Source organism: Penicillium soppii (assembly GCF_028829465.1).
Source record: "Penicillium soppii strain IBT 18220 chromosome Unknown utg000007l, whole genome shotgun sequence".
NCBI lineage: Eukaryota > Fungi > Ascomycota > Eurotiomycetes > Eurotiales > Aspergillaceae > Penicillium > Penicillium soppii.
Window position 1 is genome coordinate 2583986 of NW_026643237.1, and position 22155 is coordinate 2606140.

The following is a 22155-nucleotide window of genomic DNA, read 5'->3' on the forward strand; positions in this document are numbered from 1 at the left end:
GATCGACTATGTATGCCCGAATGGAGAATCTTACTTGCCGCGTGTTTCTAGCATCCACATATCAAACCCCATTCTATTGCATAATATCACCTAAATATCCATGGATGCCCAGACCATTGACTAAAAGTCGATCCTTGGCCCCCCGCATCGGGCGGCGCCGGACAATAATAGAGTCAAAATCGGGCAACCGCTAGACTCTCCGAGGGGAAACAATAGTCGGGGGCTAAACCCGATTGTCATGCACGAATAGACTCTATCACATATCTTACATATAAACATATGTACGCAGTAATCCTTATCATCGGGTCAAGTTTCTGAATTCACCGAAATCCTCATGGATACAAGTACAATATTTTTGTAGAGGCGCAATATACGCCGTAGCCTCGATATCTGAATATCCTTATCGTAATCGGCCACCGGTGTGGGGAAAAAGTGCTGACTCACAGTTCTCACCGCCCAATGGCCAAGGCCCTGTACAGTATTTTTTTTCCTTCTTCTTCCGGTTGCGAAAACGGACAATCATACAGGGGTTCGTGTTTTGAGGGACTTTTGTTGATCAATCTGATTTTCGATTGACCATTTATAATAAAAAAATGTCCTGGCAATATAAGCTCGCATCCAACGTGCGGGCGCCTCCGCTACGGGCACTGACCCGGCCTAATGGCCTCCTATATCGCCCGGCCGCCCGCGGCCCTGCGGGGAGTCTCTCCGCTTGGTCAGGTACGTGCAATCAACCCGGCATTATATAGATTGAGGGGGGATCCGCAATCCCATGGGGCCTGAAGTCTCACGTCATTGTACTGTGTGATCAACTCTTTGTGTCTCTCATATCTATTCATTTTTGGTTGTGATTCCAACTACGGCCACAAATATTTCTCCAACTATCGGGGAAACCAAAACCACTATTTTGAACCTCACTAATCCCTTTGGGTCAATCCAGAGCCCATCATGACTCAAACCACCGTCTCGTACACCGCTAAGCGCACTCTGTCGGCCGTTCAGACCCGCAAGTGCCTCAACCTCGACAACATCAACCAGAACGTTCGGGAGGCTAAGTATGCTGTGCGCGGTGAACTGGCCGTCAAGGCCGAGGACTACCGTCAGCGCTTGATTGATGGCGACAAGTCCCTGCCCTTCGATAGTGTCATTTTCGCCAACATCGGTAACCCTCAACAACTCGACCAAAAGCCCATCACCTTCTTCCGCCAGGTCCTCAGTCTCGTTGAGAACCCGTTGTTGTTGCAGAACCCCGAGGTCCTCAAGACTTCGTTCGGATACAAGCAGGATGTGATCGACCGCGCCCAAGCCCTTTTGGCTAATGTTCAGAGTGTCGGTGCCTACAGTCACAGTCAGGGTGCCCCCGGCATCCGGAACAGCGTTGCCAAGTTCATCGAGGACCGTGACGGGTTCCCCGCCAACCCCCAAGACCTCTTCTTGACCGCCGGTGCTTCGTCTGGTGTTAGCACCCTCCTCAACGTCATCTGCAACAGCCCCAGTGCCGGTGTTCTGGTTCCCATCCCTCAGTACCCTCTCTACACTGCAACTCTCTCATTGCTGAACGCCCGCTGTGTCCCTTACCTCCTCGAGGAGGAGAAGGCCTGGGGTACCGATGTAAATGCGATCCTCAAGTCTATTGAGGACGCCAAGAGTGCCGGCACCGACGTGCGCGCCGTGGTCGTGATCAACCCCGGCAACCCAACTGGAGCCTCTCTGAGCGCGGATGACATCAAGAAGGTTCTTGATGTCGCCGCTGAGGAGAGCCTCGTTGTGATTGCCGACGAGGTTTATCAGACTAACGTCTTCAAGGGCGAATTTGTGTCCTTCAAGAAGCGCCTGCGCCAGCTTCAGAAGGAGCAGCCCGGCAAGTACGATGATGTTGAGCTGGTCTCGCTGCACAGTATCTCTAAGGGTATGGTCGGCGAGTGTGGCCACCGCGGTGGTTACTTCGAGCTTGTTGGCTTCGAGCCTCTCGTCCAGGAACAGATCTACAAACTCGTCAGCATTGGTCTGTGCCCGCCGGTCGTCGCACAGTGCCTGCTCGAGTGCATGGTCAACCCTCCCCGCGAAGGCGAGCCCAGCTTCGACCTCTACAACAAGGAGTACACTGGTATTTCCGAAGGTTTACGCAAGCGTGCTCTCTCCTTGTTCAACGCCTTCCAGCGCATGGAGGGCGTTGAGTGCCAGGAGCCTCAGGTATGTTACACGTGAATCTCTTCAGCTGTTGTACTGTATACTAATTGTTTCATCAGGGTGCCATGTACCTTTTCCCCACCATCAACCTCTCCCCTAAGGCTGTTGAAGCCGCCAAGGCCGAGGGCCGAGCCGCGGATGAGTTCTACTCCCTAGCTCTGCTCGACGCTACCGGTGTCTGCGTCGTCCCTGGCTCAGGCTTCGGCCAGAAAGAGAACACCCTCCACTTCCGCACTACCTTCCTTGCTCCCGGCACCGACTGGGTGGAACGCATCGTCAAGTTCCACTCCGAGTTCATGGACAAGTACCGCTAAACTTGTATAAACGCGAAACAAAACACTATACGAATATATGAATCGCCCAATCATTGCCATCTTCGCAGTTGGAGATGAGGCGCCATAGCATTTATTACCCGTTGGATTTCTTTTTGGACATGGAAGTGGATTTGACTCGCTCTCGATACCTCCCTCATAGACTACTGACTCTATTATCGGCCTTGCCGTTTTCAATGCTACTTTTGTGCACTCCTTTGGTACCGTTTATGCTTCGAATCTTCGGCAGTGATATACATATATATACCACGTTTGTCTCAGGGCTTATTTGCAATGTTCTTCCTGTCTCATGTACGAGCTGTGTATTTCGGTTGCCATTTCTATAGGATCCAATCTACTTTCCTGTCTATATGCTCCCGTCCGACGGTTGAACTACTAGCGTGCTGCGATTGATGCAAGATAGCTTCTCATCTCTCATGGCTCTTTCCTAAAAAAAATAGCCTTCTCGGGTAAGTCGTTTATAATGGAGTTATCTCCGATACCTCTGACGCCCGCCCCCTTTTTGTGTTTCACCGTGAAACGTTTTCGTTACCCACTGCAATATTGCGTGTCGATCAATTGCATATCCTGTTAGTTTCCTCTGGGCAATTGGCCAGTGCTGGCGTTATTTCTCCGCTACAATATATTTACACACCAAAGGCAATATTTTTACACATTAAAGGCAATGGATTCTGAATGCATGATAAGTAGACAATACCCTCTGTCAATTCGCATCTCCGAGTCTTGCCTTAAAACTTCACCCCCAGTCATTCAATTATGTTGCACAGAATGCGCAATATCATTTCAATTCTCATCTTCTCGATATCTGCTACAGCGTTCATCCACCCAGGGGCCCTCCACACCGCGCAAGATTTCTCGCGTATCAATACCTACCTCGCAAGCGAGGCCGAGCCCTATAACACAACATGGACTCTGCTCACAGCCAGTCCCTATGCCCAATCATCCTATCAGCCCAGCCCAAAGGAAACGGTATACCGAGGCTCCAACGGCGTCGACAGTGAAAACTACCCGTCCTTGTACCGGGACGCTGCAGCAGCCTACCAGCTCGCCATCCGATGGAGAATCACAAACGACACAAGCTACGCAGATGCCTCGATCAACATCCTCAGCTCATGGGCTTCCGCTCTAACAGCCATCGAAGGCACCAGCGACAAGTTCCTGGCCTCTGGTCTGTACGGATACCAAATGGCCAATGCGGCGGAGCTTATGTCTGATTACTCTGGCTGGGATGCTGGCAACAAAACAGCCACAGGAACAATGTTGACTAATGTCTTTGCATCGATGAACACGCGCTTCATGCAGGAACACAACGGCCAAGACTACTATCATTACTATGCCAATTGGGACCTGTGCAATCTCGCCTCGCTCCTTGCTATTGGTATTTTCACAGATAACCAGACCATGTACGACTACGCCCTCGACTATGTTCGCGCAGGGCCTTCGAATGGCGCCCTTCCTATCTTTGCTATTGCCAACTATACGGAGTCTGCGTCGGGTAAGATCTTGACGCAGGGACAAGAAGCTGGCCGTGACCAAGGCCATTCTACGCTAGATATGGTGTTGCTTGGTATCGTTGCTCAGCAGGCATACAACCAGGAAGATGACCTGTTCGCAGAATATAGTAATGAGATTCTCAATGCGTAGGTGACTCCTTGAGAATTCCTCATTTTCGCTAAATGCTGATGACGATCCACAGGGCTGAATATGTTGGCAAATATAACGTCGGTTACGACGTGCCCTACACCCTGTACGATAGCTACCAGGGTAACCAGACCGTCGTTTCCAACAACTCGCGCGGCGTTGTCCGTCCTGGATTCGAGCTGCTATCTGCGCACTATGGCCAGGTGAAGGGTCTCAACTCGTCCTGGACTGATTCATATCGCGACTGGGCCAATGCGAACTCTACGAGCGGCGTTGAAGGCGGTGGTGGGAATTACGGCTCAAATTCGGGCGGCTTTGATGGGCTTGGATTTGGTTCTCTACTCTATCGGATTTCATGATCTTTCTTCTCCTATGCAGATAGTGTTTTTACTGGACCAAGACTTGCTTTGCTTGTGAACCCTATATATCTATTTTGTTATCAAATACATTTGAGGTCCTAGCCTATATAGCCAAATTCTTGCTTCCATAAAAGAAAGAGACCTTGCATTTCCATCCCAGTTATTGAAAAACAGGCCACTAGCCATTTGAATGTACGCGAGTGATCTGGGGGCAGAATAGACAGGAGGGACAACAGATTGGATACTGTATAGAATCAGCCATACCGCGATCTAACCTCCGACAGAACAAGAGCAGAGCAAACCATGATGGTCACTCCAGGGTGAATTCCCTCCTGGAGATGAAGATGAAGTATGCTGAGGCTTCAGGACTTCAATGTGGCGGGTTTTGAGTCCCAGGAGAGCGACTTCGTTCATCCGCTTCGGTGGAAACGGGGCCTTCCCATCAACCCCCATGTATACCCGGGGGTTTCGTCTTCGAAATGAAGAACAGTCCAAGCATCAGCCAAACCATCTCTCTCTACAAGAGCATCATCATCATCAAGGACAGGATTGTAATCACCGGCAACTAGGAATAGAGCTAAACGTGTGTTGAAGTATTCGGGGCTAACAAATCGGACGAGAATAATAAAAAAGAGATGTAGAGAGAGCAAAGGAAACTGCATTGTGAGGAGAGCATGAAAAATTTGATGTCTATCTCTCCAGAATTCAGTACACGAAAATCTAAGCGAAGGAGTATGTACACCAGGATTACCAATAAGAACCGACCTTGTGACATAGTTGACATGCCTAGGACCTCATAAAGTAACAGTCGCTCAGTCTCTTCGTTCCAAAATGGCTTGGAAATCCTCCTTGACTGCGAGTTTCCACTCTGCTTCTCTTTGAGGAGTCCACCCAAGAGCCCTACTGCGGATCGCTTTCGACCGAGCACTAAAATTCAGTCAGCACTGATCACTGTATAGTCCAAGGTAAAACGGGGTTCACCTACTTTGAAGCAAAGCCTAACTCTCTCACTTGCAGGCTTCCATTTGCTGACCAAGTCGTCGCTTCTTCCAAGGACACATTGCGAACCCCTTCAGTGCCAATGGCCTTGAGATCATGTCCCGTGGACGCAATTCCTTGAGAGATCTCCAACCAAGTGTGCCGGCCTGTTTCCGCAAACAGCAGACCATCTTCGCCGGAGGGAATACTCTCTTCTCCACTCAGGACTTTCTCCAAGACAAGCTCGAAGAGCTCGGCTAGATCGGCAATATGGACGTGATCCCACTCACCCGCTCCATCACCTACCACCACTGCCTGGTCGTACTGCAAAGAGCGTCGAATGAGTGTCGGGATTTGAATGGACAGCTTGTTCACTGGTCCTGTGCCAATGCCAAAAATAGTAGGTGCCATGATGATGGTTGTTGGGACGCCGACTTCCATCCCACTTTCGAAGACTGCTACATCGGTTGTACGCTGTTGGTACATCTCATTGGCCTCGCGGGACTTTTGGTACTGGTAGATGTTATTGGTATCGAGAAGCTCGCTCGTCTCGAGGTAGGTCTTGCTGATAGGACGATCGCCAATGCTGGACGTTCCGGATGTCTATATCAATATATCAGTAAGCTATAGTCTTCAATCTCTGTTTGTTTGGCTTACGTGAATGAAACGAGTCTTTTGGCCTGTCTTCTTTTGTCTATCACCAAGCCCCAAAATCATGGCCCTTGCTGATCCCGTGTGAAACGCAGACGCAGTGTTTATGATGACTGGTAAAAAGCCTTGTGTTAGCTACAGAAGAACTAATCACGGAGAATTGTTAGACGTACCATCATATTCACTTGACAGCTTTCTGATGAAGTCTGTCTCATCTAGATTTTGGAATGGAATGACCCGGACACCAAACGGCTCGAATAACGGGCCTCTCTCCTCGCCTCGGATAAGGACATCGATCTGAGCATTTTGGATCTTCTCATGCCGACTGCCTTTCAGCGTAGCCAGAACCGATCCACCACTAGCATTGACGTATTAGCCAGGCCATCGAAGAGACTCAGATATTCCCGTTGGAAATTTCTCTTCCAAACTTACATGTAACCGGTTGCTCCAGTCAACAGAATCCGAGTCTGAGACATTGTTGTCAATTCTGAACAGCACAAAGAACTTGATGAGATCATTCATCTGTTCAGGACATCATCAGAGGCTTTTTATATCACACTCGGACCATTTCATACATGTCTACGGAGGAATTGGTAATCCAATGCAACTTCCAAGGCTGTTCGTCATGATCGATTGATTTCTAATCATGCGATAGATACCTATTTTATAGCGCTAAAAATTCTCGATGGTTGGACCTTCCTCATAAACAGGCGCTGAACGAAAATAGATTATGCTTATTTCTAATCAGGTGGGTCCGCGTCCAGCACACATAGTAGATCCAACCTAACAATATTCCTACAGTTCCTCACTTTTTCTCTTCGCCTACACGGTGTGATTTTCCATTATCTTGATGCGGCAAATGCATAAAGTGGTTATATAGTAAAGGAGAAAGGACAAGCCTTAGAAGCACTATAGTCACCCGTTGGTAATATTCTTTTAGCTAATATATGAGCGCTAGGCTGTTGATTTGCAAGATCAAAGAATTATTTCCCCTTCAAATGGGAGATCGCGCTCTTCTTGATGTGCCTGTTCATTCTGTTTCCTTCAGTTATCATCACGGCCCCAGAACCGTGTTGTACATCTGTCAGATCAGAGCTTGAACCAGATGAAGCGAATCCATGGATGACGGCCGGATCCAAAGTCTAGTACGGTCTGGTAACACTGTCGTTAATTAAAATCAATGCTTTTCAGTTTTCTTAGGAAGATCCCTGGATCCATATATATCACACATACTATTCCCCCCATCTGACATGTACCGTGGCACAAGAGATCCGAAGGAGCGGTGAGCTGCCCGTAGGTAAAACAAGACCATAACAAGACCATAGACATGCATGTATACCTAGTACACCAGTACTTAAGTAGAGCTACCTAGAAGCAAGATCTCACAGTATTGTTCCAGCCAATAAAAGCCCCATCCCGCCATTCCTACGTATGTACCAAACCTCGAGGCCCGAGCCCGAAGTATGTATGTATGTATGACCTAGCCTAGGTATCCAACCGTCGAACTCGTGACAAAACCAGGTGGAAAATGCATGCAAGGCGCAAAACTAGCCGCTTGCAGCAGCCCCTTTCCTTAGCTTAGCTTCGGCGTTCCCGGGCCCTCCACATCGCGTCGTCCACGCAAGACCTAATCGTACAGCATACAGCTGTCGCACCACAGACCTCAACATTGGACGAATGCGCGTCGGCCTCGCAATACAAGCCTTTACTTGCATCGTCTTGGCTAATGCTTAGCTACCTGTTGTCGATCGGCTGCAGGGGTTTCCCTGATGCATGTGAGTTACCTAGATACATCGGGATACCTATCTGGGTTAAGGATGGTACGTAGGGATATATGAGGAGCTGGTGTGAAGCTTGAAGCTGCTGGCAGTTATGTTGAGATTTGAAACAATGTAACCAGTTGTTAAATTTGTTGAATCGTAGACCTAGGGATTGTTTCTGTTGGTTGGTGTTACCTGTGAGACATACTAGAATGCAATGTCATTTCAGGGCTGTCGTAGTATTTCGTGTGCGAATGAATCGTGGATAATACAAGTATGCCGGTATGGTACTGCCAACTTGAAACCGAGGAATCCATAACATAACAGAATCAGAGTCGGTCTGTCGGTGGGTGCTGCATGGGCTTACTCGGTTGTGAGACTTCGCTCTCACCGCTACATCCGGCTGCCTTGTCGGAAACCTCTTACACAATTGGATTCGATAATTGGATCATGGTTATTACTACATAATTATTTTCTTGTGGATGTCGCGGAGTAAGTTATTTCAGTATTAAATAAAATTTCTGATCCTCCTACCTAGTTGATAGGTAGTGGACGATATCATTGACCTGGGTATAATGCTAGGGGTTCGGTTCTTCTGACAAGTATCTGTATCTGTATAACATGGGGTGCATCATGATCAGCGTCCCCTACATGAAAAGGCAAATCTCGGGCTCTGTAGCGATTTGCATGCAGCTGGATATCCTTACCGCGAGGCAAGTATGAAAAGTACTGGCCGAGTCATTGTACATGGAGAAAAAGGGCAAACAAACAAAACAAAAAGATCTATCATGATTCGATCGGATTGCAAGTGGAAATAGGAAAAGGAGGCGTGTACGAGAGCAAAAACGAGGGAATGTACAGGTGTAAATAAGTTTCCAAATTGCAAACCCCTCTAGATTGAATGGCTATCAAGGAAGGAATCTAGACTGGCTAATGAAACAGGACAAATCTGGCATTTATCATCATCTCTCATCAGGGTCATGAAGACGGTGTGGAGGTGGTGGTAGATTGCAGCAAGACAGCAAGCCCCAGGACAAAGAAAGGATAGGAAGAGAAGGTAGGAAAAGCAAGGAAAAGCAATGAGACTGTCGGTTTTTACTGGGCCCAGGATTGTTGGAAGAAGTTGTCATCCATGGGTGGGGTGGTGTCAGCATCGAAGAGACCACCCGTCCAGATGGGAATTGAGTCCGGCGGCGAGGGGACGCTGGTCATCGGAGCCGGCGTCATAGGCTTGTACATAGGCGCTTGGGGCATAGCGTAGATATCATGCGCAAGGACTGGTTTTGTCTCCATGGTAATACTGGCCTGCAGCTGGTGCTCGAGCGCAGCAGTGGACTCATTGGTAGACTTGAGGAAGTCGTCGATGCTGATTGAATCCAGGTCATTGGATGATAGCAGACGCGTCTGAGGTAAACCAACCAATGAGGATGCAGAGCTGACGCGGAGGTGGTCCATGTCCGAGGCTTCGCTCACGCTGTGCAGATCATGCATGTCATTGCCAGCATGACCAAGACCGGGAAGCGGCCCGAACTCGTCGGCCTCTGAAATCTCCCCGGAGGATGATGGCGGTGGCAGGCCCGATGGGTACCCATTGTAATCAAAGCTAGCGTATGAGGGGGCTTGTGTGCTGGTTGAAGCAGGCACGTCGGAGTATAGAGGGAAGCTCGACCAGTCGACCGAGGGAGCACCAATACCGGCAGATCCCAGAGGCATATCGGAGTCTGGAGAGGTGAAATAGCATTCTTGATAGGGTTCTTGAAATGCCATGCAGGTGACCGGGGAATTGGTGCTCGTTGTCGGGAAGGAGGCGAAAGAGGAGACGTCAAGAGGAGGAACACTGGTGACAATGTGTTCTAGAGGGTATTTGTCCATCGTGGAAGGGGCAGAGGTAGGATTTGCTGTCCCATTTTGAGGCCGATCTAATGATGAAGGAGGAAGGGCGGGTGTGGCGAATTGATCGAAATATGGCTGATCATGAGGAGCGGGCTTCACATCTTCTTCAGCACCCGATGCAAGCGCACTGTTCGGAGAGCCATTTTGCGACGGCTGTTGTGAACTCGGGTGATCCGACAGAGTAAGAGGTTCCTTGACAAAGGCTGACTGGGTCAAAGGCAAATGATCCACGGAACGACGGGGTAAGTCGTGTGGATGGTGGATAGTATGTGATCGTGGGATCGTGTAGGGCAATCCACATTTGTGGGCCATGTCATTATGCTTATGGGCTGGTTTATGGTGACCATCGCGGAATATCGTGAGCGTCGATTCGGATTTAGTGGACGTAAGGGGAGGTTTCCGCGGGGTTTCAGTTGGAAGCGGGGGAGAGAAGGGGAGACCAGTTTCGGGTACAGTATCCAAATGATGTTCCTTTTTGAGCGCACAGGTGCAGCGCTGACCATGGCAACAGCCACAGCGGTTGTGGATGTCGGTCACATGGCAGTCATCCTTCTTCTTTTTGTCGCCGCAATCACATTTGGTGTGGGTTGTCCGAGACTTGCGTAGGCCGCGGCAGTGAGTACATTGAGAGACTGGACGGCCTTTTTTGTTGATGTGGGTCAAGGGGCGGTCTGGGAAGAAATTAGCATGACCGTTCATTGAGGCGCAGGCGCAAAATTGACATACCACTGTGGTGACAGCTGCTAACCCGATGACCCCGGACGCAAGCTTCACAAGCCCACTTTTCACCATCGACGAGCATCGCTGCGGTGTTACTGAAGAGTACACATGCGACGATTCGCGAGGAGAATCGTAGAAAATTGGAAGTAAAGAAAACAGATCGGTCGGCAAGACCGAAGGGATATCAAGCCGTCAAGGCGATTTGGCCTCGAGAGGTCCGTAAAAGAAACAAAAAAGGGTATATTGTAGCGGCAAAAATCCCAATGCGAAAGGGAAGTTCACAGAACACCCAGCGATTATAAACTGCCGAGCGCTCTTCAATTCGAAGAAGCGAAAAGAAATACAAAGGGTATCAGGGCGCGAGGTCGGAGGATCAGGGATCGGAGAGTAACAGAAAGAAGGGGACCAAGCCTACGCACCGTTTGGCGCCGGCCGTTAGACAGGACACCAAGTACCGGTAGTGGCGGCCAAGATAAAAGCGTTCTAGAAAAGGAGCCGTTGGGACACCATATGAGGAGGGAAAAAAGAGGAGAGGAAAGACGGCGGGCATCGGCCGTTAATAACGGGGTATCCGAACGAGGATTTTCGCTGCGTCTGTGGTCTTTGTGATTGTCCGTACTCGTACCTGGGTACAGGTACCAGTACTGTGGTACTGTAAGATTACGTATGTATTTACATAAATTACACGGTTTGTGCCTTTTCTTACTCCAATTCTTACCTACACAGATACATTCGCACCACTCTTAGATTATTATTTATAGTTATAGATTTCACTAACTATAGTATGGTTACATCTAAGTAGGTACATATGCACAATATTTTGTCTACTCCGTACTCAACAAACCAATTTATGTTTGCGAGAAACCATTTCAGCCCCCTTGAATTCCAGGTTTTATTTACTATGTGGTCTCCACCGGTCCCACAGCAACTGCTTAGGGTTTTGATTTCGCACCATTGCACAGAAATAATTTAGATAATTAAGTACTTAAGTATGTTACTATGTGTTTATCGTGGGTAATTATATGACTGTTTTGATCGGTTCGTTTCTCGTTTTTCTCGATTTAAACTTTGGCTTCTTTATGCCCAAACCGGCAGCCCCAACCATACCTTTTACCCTTCAATACATATATATGTATGGTGGTGGCAATCAAACATGTGGCTATTATATTTTTTTTTCCTCCATGGAACCTACAGGCGAATTGAAAGCGTACAATGTCTTACCAAATCTGCTCGAGATATGGAGAGGCTTGGCTACTAAGTACAACATTGTCGAGGACTTTAGCGCATTCATACACGAACTCACCCCACTAGTCAAAAAATGGATCTCGCTAGTAAAATCTGGGGCCGCACACCCCGACTTCGATGACCTTTTTTTTTTCTTTCTTTCTGTCTTCCTTCCTTTCATCTTATACAGGGGAAGCATGGTTTTGTGCTACATGAATCACCCTGGTTAATGGGGCTGAAGTCCATGAAAAATCACATGTATGTTTCAGGGGTGTAATTATCGCCCTATGATCCTTAAAGAACTTTCCACAATCCCTGTAAGGCAAGAAAGCTCATAAAGCGAATGACAATCCTTAGCGCAAAGCAATTCTCAATATTAAAAATATAGTGAAACCAGTAGCAGGAGTCCACGTAACTGCCTACAATTTTGTACAAATACGATACATGCATGTCATAGCGTCGGCCAAAGTGCTCCGATGTCGTCAGTGTTCCTGCTTCGAGCGGCCTGCAGAGGGTTTTGGGGCCGGCTGGCGGGCCCTGATCTGCGCGACACCCAATCTTCCGCCAATCGTTGCTAGAATGGGTGTGGATTCCGGTTCCAGGACCGTATATTGTACAGGAAAATTTTGAAAATTTTGAAAGTTACAACATATTGTAGATGGCCACTTTTCTCACTATATAGGGAGAAATAATGCTATACGATATTGTCGAAAATGGGTAGAGAAGGGTTTATAGTGTACAAAGTGTACAATATCATAGGAAGGGTAAAATCATGCCCAGGTGGGCGTATATTGTACGTTATCCCCTTTCTATATGACTATCGTGCATGGTTTCGCGATCAGATACCCTGAGTCCTGTTGGGGCGGAGGTTTCAAATAATAGAAAACTATAGGCCTAGGCTTCTCTAGAATAATCTTTCTATAAACATCGTAAAGTCCCATGCGCGTTTGGACCGAGTAGATCGCTTTTGGTGCCAGCGCTCTAAGCGCACTTCCCGATCTTACGTCAAGCTTGCCTAGGTGGGCTTTTTCATGCCTATATTGGACACTCAACTGTTGTCTGTACGCAGAACTAATTCCGAATATTTGGTGACCTCTGTTGAAAGCGAGTCAAAACGTTGTTCTGCCCCATTCCATCACATAGACCTGCTATTGGCCTACGGATTGTTATCTCAATCCCATAATTTTACAGCCTTGAGGTATTCGATGATTGAAACTCCGGAACAACCTAGACGATATCACCAAGATTATGTCTGTAGTTATCTAATATTCAAACAGAAAACCAGCGAACTTAGTGTTCTTAAGCATTAGCAAATGTAGATAGTTAATCGTGGCAATTTGGTGATATAACGAAGTCATTATAATATCTCTAATAAAAACTTCTCAGGATATGTTAGACAAACATCAAACAAGACCCGTCACATCGAACCAAAGAGTCGATATGATCCCAAATGGTATTGAAACTGAGGCTGGATATTTCTTGAACATTAAGAAATCAACTGGATATCAAAATTGTAGTTCATCCGCTCCGGCGGGCGAGGAGGAAATAGTATTAATCCGTTCGACACGCAGAAACGAAAGGCCGTCCTCCGTGCGATCATCCAAAAAAAGACTCGGGGAAGTAATCAACTAGTATAGCTTCAAAATGATATCTATAATGAATGAATTCCCCGTCAAAATGTTGTTGCTTAATGCGGCGCTCTCCGCGCTAGCCCCCTTGAAAATTCCCCCCGCGAAATTTTAGTAAAACTTCACCTCTGGCTCTTCGCGTCCTACACTTCCTTCTCCCCCATCTCCCGGAAGCTCGCTTTCCCCACAAACCATCGTTTCTGTGTGATTTTCGCCTTTATATCGCGCGATGAACTCTCGCGAGCAGTCTGATATGCCTCCGGCACCTTCTTACCCATCCCCCAACGGTGCGCAGATGGCCCAGGGCGCCATGCCGTATTACAGCAACCGCCAAATGACCACCGATGAACTACTATCCGCTGAACTTTCGCGCGAAGCCTCCAATCCTGGTCTTGGTGAGTCAAACAATGGAGTTCACCATGGCCAGTCTATGGTTCTAGGTTCCAACAACGCTGGTGACATGGGCCGTACGTCTTCAGATGATCAACACCAGCACCAGCACATGCTTCAGTTTCCTCCCAGTCAGCAAGTGGGAGTAGACCCGAATCACGATTTGAGTTATGGTGAACAAAGTGCGCGCAAGCGGTCTAAAATATCAAGAGCCTGTGACGAATGTCGACGAAAGAAGGTACAGCTTCCCATAAACGCGATCAAGGTCGCTCAAATTGACACGCGTTTTTTTTTATAGGTCCGATGCGATGCCAGCTCTGAGACCGGGCTGGAAACATGCTCCAATTGTCAGCGCCTCGGCGTCGTGTGTCAGTTCAGTCGCGTTCCAATGAAACGCGGCCCCAGCAAAGGGTAGGACAAATGAACGCGCCGATACAATAATTGCCCAGACTGACACGGATACAGATATATCAAGGAACTCGCCGAGCGACTCCATACTCTGGAAAACCAGATGCAGCCCGGAATCGTGCAGCCCGACGTGCCATATCAATCTATGAACGAAGTATCGCTACCGAGAGGGTACCAGGACTTTGCATCGCCAGTGGAGTCAAACCCGGGCAATCGCAAGAGAACATACTCGGCCTTCGAGGGTCTTCCCAGCTCTTCGTTTGCCCAACCGTCCTTCAATGCCCGGGTTTCCCAAAACGCCTTCGACGCGAACGAGACAGCGGCGGACCCGTACAACCCCACTGTGGCTAGCGGTAGCGCACCAAAACCTGGCAACTTGTTCTGGAATTTGACTGGCCACGAGAATGATTTACCAAGCGGGCTTGAGATGACCGATCTGCCCAAGCATGAGGGCGATGATGACATGAGCCCAGTGACTCTGGATGAAGGTGCTCTTGATGCGTACGTTTGATGCGACCCCTCTATTTCAAGTAAGATTGATCTAACAAAAACTACCAGCTACTACCAAAAGATTCACACCCTGCTACCGATTCTTCCCCATACCAAGGAGCGAACATTGGAGCTTTTGCATCAGTGCAACCGTGAAGCCCAAGAGATCTTTTGTTATGCGTTGTACAGTGTCACTCGGACAGACCTGACTCGTGTGGCGGGTAACTTCGAGAAGATCAATGGGTTTGACAATGCGCAGGATCTATTGTTATTCCACACACGCCAGCCATTGATCGTCCACTCGACCTCTGTCAACCTGATTTGGCTTCAGTCACTTCTGCTTATGATCATTGACTGCGATACTCGCGGACCAGACAATTTCGTGCTGAAAGACGGCGTTCCAAAAGGAAGCCTGGTCCAAGCAGCTAACAAGCTGGGATATGACTTGGCCAAAAGCCAGGGCCAGCTGAAGAATAAGCGCACTGTAGACCCCGACGTCGATTCAGACGCCAACCTCACCAGGCGTAACTGGGTTTCTCTGATCATCCTGGCCCGGTGGTATGCTATCAGTGTAGCAGATGCCACCGTACTGGGGGGTCACGAGATTGGAGGTCACGAAGATGAAAGGGTCGTCGGTCAAATCACTACTGGGATTGCTTGTACGTCGTACCTTCTAACTAATCTGATACGTTTTGCTAATTAATTCACCAGCTTACTCAACATTCCTCTCGGAACTTGTTACGCTGGTCAACGTCGACCACAATGTCTGCCAGACCAACTCTGGTTTGGGTCGTATAATTGGTTCAAACCTAGTATCATCCCTGGAGCGTCTAGCAGAGATGGAAGACATCTTCCAGATTCACGAATTACCCGAGAACTCGTCAACTCGACCACTTTATGAGAGCCTTCAAGCCCAACTTTACTGGACGATCCGACTCCTTATCAAACGCCACGTCTTCGTCTACAGCCCATATGAGATCATCTTCTGCGCACAAGAGATAGTCAACGAGATGCACAGATCCGCCATGCAAGACCGACTCCAATCACCCTTCGACCTTCACAGTCTGGCTCTCGCATCGATGACTCTTCTAGAGGCCACTGTTCTCCCGGAACACGCCACCGAATGCTGGGGCGCCCTCGAAAAGATCGAAAAAATCCTCGACCGCCGTGCATCCAGCGGCGTCGAATTCGATAATGTCTTCGGCACCCCAGAATGGGACGCCAAGATCCGCATCTTCATCGAGTGGCGCCGCATCAAGTCCCAGGAGAGTCAGCTCCAGGAAGCCGAAATTGGTGGTCTCGCCAAGTCGCAACAACCTGTCATGGGCGCCAACGAGCAACGTTCTCTTCAGCACCTTGCTGATCTTGCTGTCGGTGCTGAGGGCTCTGTGGGCCAGAATGCGCCCACCACGCCCCCACCCGGTCTTTCCCACGATCAGAACGAAACATCGCCAAATCTCAATCCGCAGCTGGCGCAATCTCAGGCTGGGTCCGGTCGTGTTGTTGTGGACTTCACTATGCTTACCAAGGAGGGCTATTTGAATGTGTTCTCTGGGTTAATCTACCGTCGCAGTCGTTGAGCTCAGTCTATGATTGACTTGTTTGCTTGCTCAAATTTCTTATATTGTCGTTTTTTTGCTTGACCTTTGTCGGGATTTGCTTCTAATTTGTGCCGACCTGTTTGTAGGAACATTCAATATCTTGATTAATTCTTTTGTGTATGTATGTATTCTATACTACCTGGAAAGGAATGGTTTGGGGGCCTGAATCCCAAGGGACTACAACAATATGAAGGCAATCCCTAAGGTGATCCTATGTTTGCCTGTGTACGTTCCAAGTTGGTTTGTAAATTTAATCACTACTTATTCCTCCGTGGCTTACCTATATCAATCTATCCTCGGCTACACGGGAATATAGGTCGGGAAATTGCAATTTAGCTCTTTAATGACATGCTCTCTATCTATATTTCTTTTAATGTCTCTCAAATCAAAGCCGGAGTAAGATATTTCAAAAGATCATTCTCAGTGCGAAAGGGACTCACCCCCGGAAGATAGAGTTGATAGTGCAGTATCACCTAGGCATATCTCCATAAATAAGAAAGATGGACGTAAATATGTTGTCAGTCGAAGTAGAATAGCTTTCCTCACTGCTTCTGTCCGAAAGCAAATCGCCTCCAGGTTCCTTCCACATCCTGACATAATGCCATAAATTTGTCGTCCTCCATCAGCTCACACATCCAGTTTTGGAGAATAACAACCCGTTCGGAGGTCGGAAAAGCCAAATACTCGGCGAGCTGATCTTCTGTCATGGCCGAGGCTGTGCGCGACATCGGCTCTTGTCCTGGTTTGTCATCTGGCTTGCTAATGAGGTTTGAATCTCTTGGATTATGATGTGCGAGTATGGAATTCGGAACACTGGGTGCTTGGGGTGTGTGCGCAACCAGTAAACCATTTGCAGGAATTTGAGCTGAGGCTGGAGGTTCTTCATAGATTAAAAATGGTTGGCTCGGTTGGGAAAACAGAGGCGGCTGTGATAAGATTTGGGATTGGGACTCGACAAAACCAGGCCCAGGCTCAGGGTCTGTCGCTAGATTCAGAGGAACGACTTCTTGGTCTTTGCTTGACTTTGAGGGTTGCACCTCTTGGTGTTCCGGGGTTGCTTGTGTCACTGTTGAAGATTGACGTTTCTTTGTGGCTGGCTTTGAAAAGGGCAGGTCTCTCTTGGGGGAAGCATTTGATTGAGCTTTTCTACATCATGGATTGCAGATACCGCAGATACCGCAGATGACTGAGAGTTGGGGACTTCCAGGTCGTTGCGCGACATGTTTGGGAAAGATGTAGAACCATACAGCCGCTCGTTCGCGGCTGTTGGCTCAATGTTGAGAGAAGGACGGGTGAACGCTGGTAGAGGAGGACCAAATCTGGACATAGAGTACGAAACTGTGCTCGCGGGAGATGATGCTCGCACGGGTGCTGTGATGTTGAGAATATCAGCTATCTGGCGCAATGATAGTTAGTGAGGCCATAGCATACTTGTCACCCCGGATTCAACCGCTCCAGTACTAGGACAAACTCCATTGCTACCATGAGATGTTGCTATTGTATGTGTGGTTCTTGGAGCAATCGAGGATAGGTTGCCTGATGTCCAAGATGAAACTGAGGGGAAGCGTCGTATTGCTGGAACAGGTGTATTACCTTCTGTCAAAGGACAGTTGACTTCGCCTAAGACGGTCAAGGCCAAGAAATAGTCAGGCTCTGTGGTGAGCTTGATCTGGAATCGACGAATCTGTGGGATTACAGAACATATGTCAAAAATGATCCATCGGGAGTATGTCAGCCAGAGATATGCATACTTGTGTTCCACGGTAAGGATACTTGACCGCAATACATGGAGACTTCACGACGACAGCAAAGTGTGACTTTGGGGGTGGGCTTAGTTGGGATTGCATCGCCACCATCTGAATAAAGTACACGAGATCAAGTTGTTCCTAAATCAATCGATTGTGGTTAGCAATGCTGGGGCAACATTTGTGGAGGGACGTACGAGGACGGCATCTCCTCGAAAAACTTTCTGGATCAATCTTGATGGCATAGGACCAGAATTAAAGAACCTCTCAAAGATACAATACATATCTCCATTCCCAGTGACATGATTCCAGGTTAGTGGACCGACATGGTCAATGAGAGTGGTCGTATGGGAGAACTTGGCAATGGGTAAGCGAAGTATTTGAGGAATTGGGGGCTGTGGATGTTGCATGTTGTGAACATGACCTGGTAGACGACAAGGAAAAGCTTGGGAGTGCAATGGAAATGGATGGGTTTGATTTGGTGAAATGTCGACACAATCTTTGAGGCCATGAAGGCGGCGTGGTCAGGTCAAATCACCAGACACAGTGCATGTTGAAGATAAATTCACCTCTATAACAGTACTAAGCAGGATTATCATCGGCCATTATTGACTTATATATACATATGATTGCAGTATCATACCTAGATGATTATTTTCTACATGGTTTTACGTAAAGAATGAGTTTCTAACTGCAAGTACAACAACAAAGGTATATTGTGTCCAACAAGTCTGGAAACATAATCTTCTGTAATGACATTAGGGAATCCTTGACCGCTATACATGAAGGATCGAAAATGATTGGCAAGAGACCTCTGAGACTAGAAAGAAGGGGTTGGGAAAAAGACTGATAGAAAGACACACTGAAGGTACTAACCGCGCATAGAATCAAACTGATAGTCCTGGAGATGTATGAGGCTGAAGAATGAAGACACCTGAGGCACAAAGGGTTACATAATTATCCGGACTAACCGTTAATCCGCCAACGCGCTCTGGAGAAAGCGCGGACTTTTGGCTGATCAGTGCCGTTGATCGCAAGCCCAGCTCTAGCCCTCCAGGGCCGCAAGGCATTGATAAATATTTTACTATTGACACTTGTCGCTGATTTCAATTGTATCTGCGCAAATTTTTTGTTCTTTGAGAATCGCTATTGTTGCTGAATACTTCGCCCTATTCATCGTCACATTCATCGCTTCGACAATCAAACGCGCGAATCTTGCGACCCAAGCCAATAACAGTCTTGACCTGCCAATCACCCCAATCAGTCAAAGACAATCCTATATTTTCCATTCGCCCCAAGATCCAAACCGTTACAAAATCGCGAATCCCACCCTCTCCAATCTCTCTTGTTCGACTTGCCAGCCGCAGTAGACGTATCAAGGGCAGCATCCCTCGAGTCGTCCATTCAAAATCTTCGAATTTGCGATCAAAAAGACACGTTATTGTTTGCGCCCGAGGGTTACAAGCGTCGTTGTTCAATTTCGTTTGTCCCAAGAATCTAGCCACCCCGATTTGCGTCTGAATTCCTGAACGGCGCAACGCTGTCGCGTTCGAGCAGCACCATGTCTGGGTCTACCCCTCGCACCTCGCTGCGACGTAAGACTGCCACATCCCAGCCGACAGACATGGTATCTGTACTAACAAACCCCACAGAGGGCCTGCGCCATGCTCCCAAGGTCAATCAGCCCTTCATCCCTGACACAACCCCTGCTCGTCGCTCGCACATTCACCATGGCCTCACATCACCACAACCTCCCAGCCCACACCAAGTGAACCTTGACCCCGCCGCAAACCCTACTAGCTCGCAGTTTACAGTTGAGAGTTGGCAAGGGAAGGACCACAGGCAGCTCCCTATGTACACAAGAGAGGTCCCAACGCCAGGCAATCGTCCGCTCATGTTTGCCCATCTACGAGACCCGTCGAAAGCGCCTAAACAGCTGGATTACTTTGACCCCTACTTCCCTCTTAGGTATCTAGAGGTTCCGAGAAGTCAGTTCCCCCTACTTATATCCCATGTTTGCTGGGAAACGGAAAACACTGACGCTTAAGGATTCCCGTGCAGCCGATCATATCTATAAACGTGCCCACTATGGCCTGCAGTCGGGTATCCCCGACGAAGTTGACTTTGCACTTTATCATCTCGTTCAGATTTCCAATCAACGCTGGGACAAATTCAAATTCGAAGGATTCCCATTGCTTGCTGAAACCCTGATGCAGAAAGCACTCGATCTCACCCAGCTTTGCACAGGTGTCAAATGGGAATTTCAATACGATCCGCATCAGCCGACTGACCGTGTCAACGTGCTCAACTCTCTCCATGGCACCCGGGATATTCTTGATAAAATCAGCAAAATCCCGGTAAACCTACCCGATGACAGCCTTGAGACATACGAGTTCAACCATCAACTTCGAAACATCAAAGAGGCCACATTGGTGTTGAGAAACATGGTGTTGCTCAAGGAAAATGCCTTCTATGTGTCGCGCTATGCAAATGGTCTATTGCGAGACTTTTTGGTCATCTTAATCAATGCTCCGAACCAACCCCGACTCAACGAAATCAAAAACGATGCTCTTGACATTGCCGAAGAAGTTACCAAATTCCTGCGAACTGACCCCGAAGACCCGTTGTGGATTTCCTTGGTGAATTGCATAGATTCTCCAGATCGCGCCCATGTCGTGCGATCTCTGTGGGCCTTGACACATTTCGGCACTGAGCTGGATGATGCAGATGCCAACCGCGCCATGGAAACCTTGACAAAACCAACCCTCCAACAAGTGTACTATCACACGTTGCTCGATCTCGATAAGGATATTCTGAGCGGTGCACTCGACCTCTGGTACCAATACACCCTCAGCCATGACAACATCGAAACGTTGATGGATGTGGTGAACTTCCCAATCGTCTTCGTTCCACGCATGGTTGCTCTCTTGACTTACGAAGCCCGACCTACCAAAAATGAAACAGTTCTCCAGGAAGAAAAGGTCGCACCCCCACCAACTGACATCCCTCGAGTGCCTCCCGAGCTTTTGGAAAAGCTCTTGGAGCTGTCAGAACCGGAGCGAAGCTCTCAGTGGCTGCGTTGCTGTTTCATCGAGGATCCAGATTGCGAAATCACACAAATTGCTTTATGGCAAGCCTACCAAAGCCGATTCGCAGATCCCCGTGTCGCTGGAGGAGGTGTACTTCCTGCTGCGGAATTTATCAAGAACGTAAGCAATACGTTCACAAATGCGCAAGCGCAGGTCATCAACGGGCCCGGTGCTGCCACTAAATTCATCATCAAGGGCATCCGGCCTTTAGAGACTGCCCACACCTTCGAGGGCTTCCCTTATCTGTACTGCCGATGGGCAGACCACTCAAAGCCCTCGAAGATGTGCCAACGTGGATTCACCTCCCCAACCGACCTACGGGATCACGTTTTCGGCGATCACATGAACCTAGAGCCCACAGACACGCCTGGGCAATACAAATTGGATAGTGCAGAGACTCCAATTCACACCTGTCAGTGGGACCACTGTCAACGCTTCCGAGCTTCCGGCGCCAGCGCCAACACGTCCATGGTCGCCGGGCATGTTTCTTCACATCTGCCTGAAGATCGTCCCGCAGACGCACAACCTACCACCGCCAAGCGTGCAGTTCTACAAGAAAGAATCGTGCGTAAATGGTACTATATGGACACCCCGACCAACGAGAAGGGAGAGCCAATCGGCGTGGCCTACAAGGCCGCATTGGTTTTGCGCAACATCGCTCGCGGCCTTCCAAACCGCACTACATCCAAGTACGGTGGCCTTCCCTGGAAGAAGGCCTGCTTCACCAGCCAACGGCCTAAGATCGTAGAGGTCTGGGACCGCAACCGTGCCCTACGCAAGGAGCTGACTGAGTTGATTATGGTAATCGAGAAAGAGGTCGACTACTGAAGTTTCTAAACATGTTCTACAGTGTTCCAACTGCCTCATCTTTCCTTTTCTCATGAATCCATATCTCTGTACGACTAATACCCTGATTATCCATGTTCTCACTGACCTGGTTCCCCGTTTCTGTATTTTGTCTCGATGTACAATATCAAACAGCCGGGCCCGTATCGATGGTGTTTTTGTTTTTCGTTCCATGGCTAGTTGTTTTTATTAAAGCTACAGCTGCACGCAA

General features: G+C 48.4%; 7 protein-coding genes across 7 annotated transcripts; 4 read left to right on the plus strand and 3 right to left on the minus strand.

Moving 5' to 3' along the window:
* Positions 1–593: 593 nt before the first annotated feature.
* N7529_010248 (putative alanine aminotransferase) lies at positions 594–2504 on the plus strand (the record flags this gene model as incomplete). Its single annotated transcript, XM_057245775.1, has 3 exons — positions 594–720; positions 941–2193; positions 2250–2504. The coding sequence occupies 3 exons, from the start codon at positions 594–596 to the stop codon at positions 2502–2504; spliced, it is 1635 nt and encodes a 544-aa protein (XP_057094038.1).
* Positions 2505–3290: 786 nt separating this feature from the next.
* On the plus strand, positions 3291–4522 carry N7529_010249 (putative GPI anchored protein; the record flags this gene model as incomplete). The annotated part of the gene is made up of 2 exons (XM_057245776.1): positions 3291–4162; positions 4219–4522. 2 exons carry the CDS (start codon positions 3291–3293, stop codon positions 4520–4522), a joined length of 1176 nt encoding a protein of 391 aa, XP_057094039.1.
* An 812-nt stretch (positions 4523–5334) lies between these two features.
* On the minus strand, positions 5335–6627 carry N7529_010250 (uncharacterized protein; the record flags this gene model as incomplete). Its single annotated transcript, XM_057245777.1, has 5 exons — positions 5335–5449; positions 5508–6103; positions 6158–6264; positions 6325–6509; positions 6584–6627. 5 exons carry the CDS (start codon positions 6625–6627, stop codon positions 5335–5337), a joined length of 1047 nt encoding a protein of 348 aa, XP_057094040.1.
* Positions 6628–9006: 2379 nt separating this feature from the next.
* On the minus strand, positions 9007–10606 carry N7529_010251 (copper fist DNA-binding domain-containing protein; the record flags this gene model as incomplete). Its single annotated transcript, XM_057245778.1, has 2 exons — positions 9007–10475; positions 10531–10606. 2 exons carry the CDS (start codon positions 10604–10606, stop codon positions 9007–9009), a joined length of 1545 nt encoding a protein of 514 aa, XP_057094041.1.
* Positions 10607–13605: 2999 nt separating this feature from the next.
* Positions 13606–16243, plus strand: N7529_010252 (putative C6 finger domain protein; the record flags this gene model as incomplete). The annotated part of the gene is made up of 5 exons (XM_057245779.1): positions 13606–14004; positions 14065–14177; positions 14232–14675; positions 14733–15322; positions 15375–16243. 5 exons carry the CDS (start codon positions 13606–13608, stop codon positions 16241–16243), a joined length of 2415 nt encoding a protein of 804 aa, XP_057094042.1.
* Positions 16244–16806: 563 nt separating this feature from the next.
* N7529_010253 (uncharacterized protein) lies at positions 16807–18419 on the minus strand (the record flags this gene model as incomplete). Its single annotated transcript, XM_057245780.1, has 5 exons — positions 16807–17361; positions 17433–17656; positions 17858–17948; positions 18016–18150; positions 18207–18419. The coding sequence occupies 5 exons, from the start codon at positions 18417–18419 to the stop codon at positions 16807–16809; spliced, it is 1218 nt and encodes a 405-aa protein (XP_057094043.1).
* Positions 18420–19570: 1151 nt separating this feature from the next.
* N7529_010254 (putative chromatin remodeling complex subunit (Rsc9)) lies at positions 19571–21926 on the plus strand (the record flags this gene model as incomplete). The annotated part of the gene is made up of 3 exons (XM_057245781.1): positions 19571–19604; positions 19662–19997; positions 20071–21926. 3 exons carry the CDS (start codon positions 19571–19573, stop codon positions 21924–21926), a joined length of 2226 nt encoding a protein of 741 aa, XP_057094044.1.
* Between the last annotated feature and the right edge of the window lie 229 nt (positions 21927–22155).